We start from the raw sequence: 9,758 nt of genomic DNA on the forward strand, positions 1-9,758 counted from the left end.
CGTTATGCCTCCAAGTGTTAAGCGACTCACTAATACACTCTAATGAAGAGAGTGCATGCGACTCTCATTGGTCGACTCCACCGCCCAAATCCTCTATAAATAGCTTAGCTTTCCTCTCATTTTCTCACAAAGAAAGAAGGGGTAAGTTGAGAAAATTGAGAGAGAAAGTGAGCGAGAGAGAGAAGAAAGAAGAAGAGAGTTTTCGCGAGAGGGAAGAAGAGAAAGGAGAGAGGGTTTTGTGAAGAGAAAGAAGAGAAGACGCAAGACTAGGACTATCGACCAACGACCATCAACGTTAGATCGATAAGGAAATCGATTCTAACCGAAGGAGAGATCCGAGTTGCCGCGAGAGGAGCTTCATTAAAGGAGATCATTCGTCGACGGTTTACTGTGAGTTCAGGCACATATTTGCATCGGCTTAGATGGAGAGTTAAAAACTTCAATCTAGTGCGCGGTTTTGCATGTTGCATGTAGATGCATTTACTTGAAGTTCTTTTATGTTTTCTTGTTTAAATGCATGCGCGTTGAGGTTGTGCTAGTTGCTAGATCGAGAGGATCTAGTAACAAAGGCGAGTTTTGGTTGAGATACTTGTAAAATTATAGGTTTAAGAACCGTATGAATTCAAGTATAAACTTCGGTGAGATCTTAAGGCGCTGTAGTCCGTGAGAAATTCCGGCTAAGTGTTTTAAGATTTGGTATGGCTATCCTTCCCATTCTGTGCCACATGCAGCCGCGACATGTAACCCATGTTCGTGTGTGTGTAGGGTTGGTCACGAAGTGCTCGGAGGTTACTGGGCTCGCTACCCTGGCCGAGGCTATTTTACACGACGGTGTAATTTTGGCTGATATCCAAACGACTGCCTTTGTGGTTGCGTTTTGGAGAATTCATGAGGGGTTGGGGAAGAGGAATGCATACCGGGCCCAAATAAATTAAACATGTTAAAAACTGTTGTTTTATTTCAAGTTATGTTATTGCATGTTGTTGCATGTTGTTGCATGTTGTTGCATGTTGTTGATTGTGGTTGCATGTAGTTGCGATTCATGGTAGAGTGATTTTGTTAGCTTTTTAGCTTCCGCATGTCATCTCTGCTGGTTGTTGAGTTGTTTTGCTTGCTTGAATGTTAATCGCTTGCTTGTTAATTGCTTATGCCTGCATGTTGTTTATCTATGCTTGCATGTTGCTTATTTATGTTCGCATGTTGTTGTATTTGCGTGCATGTTGATTGTTAATGGGGAATTGGGGTTGGGATTTATTTCTCTGCAGGAATTGGGGTTGAGCTCACTAAGTAATCTTAGATTACTTATGACAATATTGTTGTTCTGCAGATAACCATAGAGGGAACTAGAGGGCATGGTGAACGATAGGACTCTGGAGTAGTTTTCTTTTTGGTGTCTATTGTAAAATTCAAAGTATGTTATTTGCAAACCAAACTTTGGCATTAAGCCTTGTGAGCTTTTATGTGTAATCAGTTGTAGTAACTCTTTTAAAGTTTTATTGAATCGGATTTTCTTTTAAATCGAGCGAGTCGTACTGATATAGACTTAGTCCGAGTCGGCTCAACGCACGGCGTGACTGAAGGGTTGCAAAGCCTTAAGGATGTGTTGTGTGGTCGGGAACCTCGCCGAGGGACTGGTCGAAGGGCCTGATTTGTTCTCGCACTTGGCCGGACCTTTGATAAACGTTCCCATAGTAGCGCTTCGGTGCCGTCCGATGGCCTGGGTGGTCATAGTGCGGTTCGGGGGCGTTACAGCTGGTGCGGGCCGTAGACACCCGGAATCAAGGGTTTCGCGGTTTTACTCGATGAAGATTTCGGAGGAGACATGTTCGCCGGGTAAAAGTACTGAGAGATAAAGGAAGAACTTTGCAGCGAGAGCAAAGAAATTAACAGAAGAAAAGAGAGGAAATCGCAGAACAAAACGAAAGAAAGTTGGAAATTAAGAGTAGAAGGGAAAAGACGGGAGGATTTACCTTTATACACAGAACTGATGAGCAATGATTACCTGGGGAAGTGAAAGGTCTTGCACCGCTTTTCCTCTCTCTTATAGCTAACACGCTACCTAGTGGTCCCCGAGGCTTGTTCGGGAAGGCAAATCTCATCATCACCACGATCAAATCGTGGGGATACGGGGAATATTCAATTTCCCGAAATTGATCGCTTGAAGGTCAAAAGTCCCCCGAACTGCTCAGCTCGGGAGACTTGGGGGGCAACTGTTGTACCCACGATCCGTCATCTCGGGCAATGGGCAAAGGGCCTAGGCCAGGCACGACTAATGGGCCAAGAGCGTATTACTGGTCGGCCTATCAGGCCCGGAGAAAAAAAGAGAGCGCGGAGAGGCGTCGTGTTAGTCAGCTCGCAGCTCGAGCTCGGTCAAAGATTCCTGCATTCAAGAGAATTAATTAAGACGCGGAAATCGTGTCTTATTAATTACGCATTAATTGGGTAATAAATTGGTCGGTATAAATGTGTAAGGGGGGGAGTCTTTGTAAAGGATGGAACAATTTTACTCTCAAAGCAATACAATACAATTCAGTTATTCAAACACTCTCAATTCAGCTCGGAACTCTTAACGGTGGTAAGCTCCTCCGTAGTTAAATCACTTCAGAATGAGAGAATTGATCTCAGTTCTCACATCGACCTCTGTTTCCTCTGCCTCCTCGTCTGCGACCTCGACCTCTTGAGTTCACAAAGTTCGATTGATCAGTTCTCACATACATAAGTTTGTCTTGTGTCTCATCCTGCTTACCGTTACCTAAAGTCCTTTCTTCGTAAACCTTAAGCCTCCCAATGATTTCTTCAAACCCTGTTGTATTGAGATCAAGAACCTGTTCTAGCGAAGTGACAATCTGTATGAATTTCTCTCTTGGCAGACTGCTCAGGAACTTCTTCACCAAACGTGACTCTTCTATTGGAACTCCTAGTGAAGTTGCTTTCGACAAGATGTGATAACTTACTGGCAAAGTCATCAATTGTGTCTGACTCCGAGATCCTCAGCTTCTCGAAATCAGACATAAGTGTTTGCAGTCGAGCCTCCTTTGACACGATCTGCACCCAGGTTTCGGTTCTTGATCATGTTCCAAATATCTCTTGGAGTTTTCTGATCACCAACCTGGAGAATAAAAGATTCAGATATAGATTGAAAAATCCATGTTGTTGCTATGTCGTTCAAATCAGCATCATTGGACCATGGTTCTATAGTTTCCCAAACCTTGTGTACACGCAGCATAATCCTCATTCGCATAGCCCATACAGTGTAGTTAGTAGCCGTCAGCATAGGACATTGTAGCGATGAAGGAGCACTCTCCTTACGTCTGAGGGTTGCTGCAACGAGTTCATCACCGTCTGCCATATCTCGACCGATGATAGCTTCAAGATCGACTTACCTTAAAGCTCTGATACCAAATAAAGTTTCTCAAGCACAAAAGATTTTAAAGAAATAACTCTTCTTTATTGATGTTTAGAAATATAACTCAAAAACTAAACACCTTCTAAGCTCTTATGCTTCTTAAGGATTGTCACAACTCAACAACCTTATTTATAGAACTAGAAATCCTTTACTAATCCTATTCCTATTAGGAACTAGATACCTCCTAATTCTTAATAAGATAATGATGAGCTCCTATAGTCCTTATCCAACTTGATAAGTCTATCTTGAGATCTAAGCAATGTTGAAGCTTATCCAACACCAAATGTGGTACATAAAAAAACTTTCAAATGATCTCACACGACATGGTCGTCTCTGCAACAAAACATATATATGGTGGTCGATGGGCATTGAGTAATGATATATACGCATACTATTCATGATTCATGCCACAATGATGGAGTTTACGAACCTTGCACTGTTCAATCTGAACCACAAGGCATTTCACACATACTTCGTCTAGTTTTCATAACTTTCGCCGTTTAGTTGAACCATCATTATGATGGTTCATATTCCATCAAATGCATGCGTATATAATAACCGAACTATACTAGTTTTACAAAAAATTAGATCAGTGTTTTTTTATAACCGAACTGATCAAGGAACCGAACTAATCAAACTAATTACAGAACCGAAATTATCCCAAAATAACGAAGGAACCAGATTTTTGAGAAATACAAAAAAACCAAAAGATTGGTTAAGTTCGGTTTTGAAATATCAAAACCGAATTAACCGAGGAACCAAATTTACCGAACAGAAATTAATTCCGGTGCCGAACCGAACGTGGAAGTGTCAGGGAGTTTAGCTATTCATGTAAGTGTGCCTGGGCCGGAGCAAAGGAATATCAACTTTTTTAATTTGTTTTGGGCTTGTAAATTTATTGGATTTGGTTTGATATTCAAAACTCAGTTAGGGTAAATACGATTCCATATCTCAATCGTTGATTCCGTCGTCTTCTCTATCTTTTTCTCTTCAGAGTCATGTTCGATGCATTTGATTGCTGTTGTTTAAATTTATTCTATTAGGGTTTTGTGTTTCATTGAACTTTTTACGGTTGGTATTCTCAATGCATTTGATTACTCATCACCGTTATCATATCTAAAGCATTAGCCGGATTCGTGTATTGCATTTGCGTTTTTAGAGCGTTCGTAGTCTGAAGCAAATTGTTTGACGAAAATGGAACAACAACAACAACAACGGTATACGTCTCTCTCTCTCTCACCGACCTTAATTTCTCTGTGAACCCTAATACGAATATTGATTTTTGTTGATAATTTTGATTTTCTTTGACAGCAAAATTAGTCGCTTTGTAGTGAACGAGGACATGATCAGTGAGTTGCCTGAAGATTTGCTTCTGCGGATATTGTCTTCACTTCCGACAGAAATTGCTATAACCACTAGTGTTCTGTCTAAACGGTGGAGGTCTCTTTGGAAGATGTTGCCAAATCTCAAATTTAATTCTGGCTATCACCATACATTTTCAGAGAATATTTGCAGTTCTTTAGTTCTACATAAAGCTCCGGTTCTAGAGAGTTTGCGTGTGGAGGTTGCAGATGACAGTGAAGCTTTGGATGTTGGAATATGGATTGGAATTGCTTTTGCACGCCATGTGCGCAAATTGGTACTCAGTTTTCCATTTCAATATAAAATTTCAGTAAGATTTCCGGTTGCTTTGTGTAGTTTCAATAATACACTAGAGAGCTTGACACTCAAGTTTACAATTCTTCTAGACTTTCCTTCTCGGGTCTGTTTCAAGTCCCTTAGAGAGTTGCATCTTTACTATACACTATTCAAAGAGGAAGAATCTGTTTCAAACCTTTTATCCGGCTGTCCTAGTCTTGAAGATTTGGTGTTGCATCGGCTAAGAAATTACGACCATGTGGAAACTTTAACTATTGCGGTGCCATCGTTACAGAGACTAACCATTGAAGATGATCTCTATGGACGTGTTAAAGGCTATGTGATAATTGCTCCTTCTTTGAAATACTTGATCATCAATGGGTTCGATGGGGTTGAATTTTGTCTGATTCAGAATGTGCCAGAGCTGGTGGAGGCAAAAATCACCAAAATTTTTAATAATATCAATGAGAACATTCTGGAACCTCTAACTTCAGCCAAACGTCTTTCCTTAGACTTTTCACCCTCAAAGGTAATATTTTGATTTTAAGTTTTTCTCTCTACAACTTGGCTAACATTGTTTTGTGTACTACCAATGTTGCCTGACGATACACAGATTAAGTATCCTACTGGTAAAATCTTCTATCAGCTTCTATCTTTGGAGCTGCATACAAACGAAGAAGAGTGGTGTAATCTTCTTTCGCTCATGCTCGATGGTTCTCCTAAATTAAAAATTCTCAAGCTCATCGACGTAAGCCATTTCATAATTAGTCAGCTACTTTCTTGTTTTTTTCCCTTTTTTTCCAGTGCTCTTTTGAGTTATATTGATGATGATCTTAAATATTACATTGATATCTCAGTCAAGGTGGTATATTTTTAAAGATAATCTGGTGGACCGGAAATGGAATCAACCGAAATGTGTACCAGAATGTTTGTTGTTCCATCTTGAGACATTAGAGTGGACAGGATACAGATGGCAACTAGAAGATGAGAAAGAAGTGGCTACATACATTTTAAAGAACGCAAGACGCTTGAAGAAAGCAACTCTCTCCATAAAAACCATCGAACCTAACGAGCTCGAGAGGTTGGAAAAGAAACGTGAGATGCTCAATGAGTTGGCTAATGTGGTTAGGGCTTCAAATTCATGTCACCTCGTGTGTGAACCTGATATCTACTCTTCTAGTTAATTATTAGGATATTTGTCTGTTCAATTAGGATTTCCAATTTGTAAGTTTATTTAACTGTTTAGAGGATATGATATGAATGGAAAAGCCAATTTGGATTTACTATATGTAGTTAACAGAGTTCAGGAAGCAGTTCAGCAACACACAAAGATGGGATGAAAGTGCCCAAACTACTAAAAAATATATCTCCAATTATTGGTTTTCTCAAATGTTTTGAAGCACAACAAGTACTTGCACATATTCTAGGGTAATTAGCTTAAGTGACATGAGTTGGGGTTCTAAATAAGAATCTAGCACCCATATGAATATAGATCAACCGTCAAACCAAAAGATGCATTAAAATTGCTAAAAATAACTTTTGCATTTTCAAAGCAACATACAGTTTTATGAATATACACCCGCATCTCTGTTTGTGTTAGCATTAAAAAATATGTCCACCAAGACTTGTTATTTTGTGTTTGTTGAAATCATCTTCTGAAAAAAATAATCCCATAATAAACACATATATGTGCCAACGAAATTAATATTAGTCTAACCACTTTTTCTGTTTGATTACTTTCAAAAAAATTCGTGACTAATTCAATTTAACTCTTTATTTTGGAGTTCCACAATCTTAGAACATAATTTCCATCATAGAAAAAAACTCACACTATAGACTGTCGACAAAAAATAAACGCACACTATAAAAACAGTTAACTAACTACTCATGTAAGAAGTGGTCATGGCTTGAAGCAAACAAATATACTTTCCTTTGTCTCATTATATTCTAATATTCTCTATACAAAAATATTAATAAAAAGTATTATATAGAAAAACAAAAAAATGTAAACTGTTGAAAAATATGTATATGGAATTTATAAAATTTACATTCTTATTATATTAAAAAAAATATATAGTCGATTAGTCCTTGATATTTACAGTATGAATAATAACCGGAGGCATATATTTATTTTTTGGGTTTTATCTTCTCCCCCGAGTCCCTCAATGCATATGTGATAACTGTAGGTGGTATCGTATTAGGGTTTTGTATAGGTAGTTCTGTTACTAATTAAACACAACTATACAAGTGAATCTCATAACCATGCATTATCATACCTATTAGGGACCGTTCGCGTTAGAGTTTGGAGCATTCGTAATCTGAAGCAAATTGTTTTCTCTATTTAACTAAATAATGGAACAACTACAACGGTATGTCTCTATGTTTCGTTTAAGTTTTTTTTTTTTCTCTCGGAATAATCCGTTTCTTTGAGGTTTCTTTAATTTCTGTGAACTTTATTTTATTTTTTATTTATTTTTGATTTTTTTATACAGCAAAACTGCTGGTGAAGGTTTGAGTAATCGAGGTGTAGTGAGTGAGGACAGGATCAGTGAGTTGCCTGAAGATTTGCTTTTAGATTTATTGTCTTCACTTCCAACAAAAACTGCCATAGCCACGAGTGTTTTTTCTAAAAGTTGGAAATCTCTTTGGAAGTTGTTGCCAAATCTCGAGTTTGATTCTAACCAACATTACCATATCCGTACGTTTTCAGAGTATGTTTCCAGAACGCTGATTCTACATAAAGCTCCGGTTCTAGAGAGTTTGCATTTGGCAGCTGGAGATGAATGTGGTGCTTCGAAGATAGGATTATGGATTGATATTGCATTCGCACGCCATGTGCGTCAATTGGTACTGGATTTGAAGAGGGAGGCTCGATAAGATTTCCGAGTGCTTTGTACAGATGCAATAATACACTCGAGGTATTGGAACTCAGGTGTTCAATTCTTTTAGACGTTCCTTATCTGTTTTGTTTCAAGTCCCTGAGGAAGCTGTACCTTTACCATGTAATGTTCAAAGACGAAGAATCTGTTTCCAACCTTTTCTGTGGCTGCCCTTGTCTTGAAGATTTGGTCGTGGCCAGATTTAGCAAAGCCGATGTGGGGTTTTTCACTATTTCAGTGCCATCATTACAGAGACTAACCTTAAAATGTGATTACTATGGAGATGATGATGGAGGCTATGTGATAAATGCTCCTTCTTTGAGATACTTGAACATCAATGGGCTCATTTGGCATAAATGTTGTCTCATTGCAGATGCGGCAAAGCTGGTGGAGGCAATAATCACCAAAGTCTCTTATATAAAGAATGAGAACATCCTGGAATCTCTAACTGTAGCAAGACGTCTTTCCTTAGACTTATCACCATTGGAGAAAAAATTTTAGATTTAAGATTTTTTTCACGGGGTTGTCTCTGCAACTTGGCTAACATTGTTCTGTTGTGTCGTAATACTGCCTGATGATGCACAGATTAAGTATCCTATTGGTAAAAGCTTCTATCAGCTTTTATCTTTGGAGCTGCATACAAACAAAGAAGAGTGGTGTAATCTTCTTTCACTCATGCTCGATAGTTCTCCTAAATTGCAAATCCTCAAACTCATCGACGTAAGCCATTACATTAGTCAACTACCTTTTTCCCCATTGCTCTTTCAGGTATTTTAATTAGTGATCTTAAATATTACATTGATCTCAGTCAAGAAGGCAATATCTTGATAAAGATAAGCTGGTGGACCGGAAATGGAATCAACCAAAGTGTGTACCTGAATGTTTGTTGTTCCATCTTGAGACATTCGTGTGGACAAGATACGAATGGCAACGAGAAGAGGAGCATGAAGTTGCCACATACATTCTTAAGAACGCAAGACGCTTGAAGAAAGCAACTCTCTCCACATACCCCATCGAACCTAAAGAGCTCGAGAAGTTGGAAAAGAGACGTGAAATGCTCTCATTCCTCTCATTGAGCAGATCAAACAAAGAATTGGATCCTGGTCAGCTCGTTTCCTCTCGTATGCGGGTCGACTCAACTTAATTAGTTCTGTTCTTTGGAGTATATGCAATTTCTGGTTAGCTGCTTACCGCCTTCCCCGAGAGTGCATTCGAACTGTGGAGAAGATCTGTTCAGCGTATCTTTGGTCTGGACAAGAGCTTAATACAAACAAAGCCAAGGTCTCCTGGGCGGACGTTTGTAAACGGAAAGCTGAAGGGGGATTAGGTCTGTGGTCTCTGCAAGAAGCAAATGATATCAGCTGTTTGAAGCTAATTTGGCGTCTTATCTCTTGCGAGGATTCACTGTGGGTTAAGTGGGTGAGACAAACTCTTCTCAAGAGCTCATCTCTCTGGTCAGTTGAGGCAACGCAGCTGGGCTCGTGGATGTGGAAAAAAATATTGAAGTTTCGGGATGTAGCAAAACCTTTCACTAGGACTACGGTCAATGATGGTATGAGAACTTCATTCTGGTTTGATAACTGGTCTAGTCTAGGTTCTCTCATGCCTCTAGTTGGCTCGCGGGGAATCATTGATATGGGTATCGGTCAACAGGCCACAATAGCTGAGGCTTGGCACCGCCGTTGGAGATGTCATCGCACAGCCCAACTTACTTCAATAGAGGACGCGTTACACGCGCAATGGCTTAACTGTAACTCAGAGGTTGATAAAGTTTTATGGAAAGGGAAGAATGATGAGTATAAAGCTGTTTTTGTAAACGTGATTGCTTGAAGATC

General features: G+C 39.3%; 1 protein-coding gene across 1 annotated transcript; it reads left to right on the forward strand.

The window, feature by feature from the left end:
- On the forward strand, positions 4,601-5,782 carry LOC104715451 (FBD-associated F-box protein At3g49020-like). Its single transcript, XM_019230002.1, has 2 exons — positions 4,601-4,623; positions 4,718-5,782. Exons 1-2 carry the CDS (start codon positions 4,601-4,603, stop codon positions 5,583-5,585), a joined length of 891 nt encoding a protein of 296 aa, XP_019085547.1. The 3' UTR covers positions 5,586-5,782.

The sequence above is a fragment of the Camelina sativa genome, chromosome 9 (assembly GCF_000633955.1).
Source record: "Camelina sativa cultivar DH55 chromosome 9, Cs, whole genome shotgun sequence".
In the NCBI taxonomy this organism is placed as follows: Eukaryota; Viridiplantae; Streptophyta; class Magnoliopsida; order Brassicales; family Brassicaceae; genus Camelina; species Camelina sativa.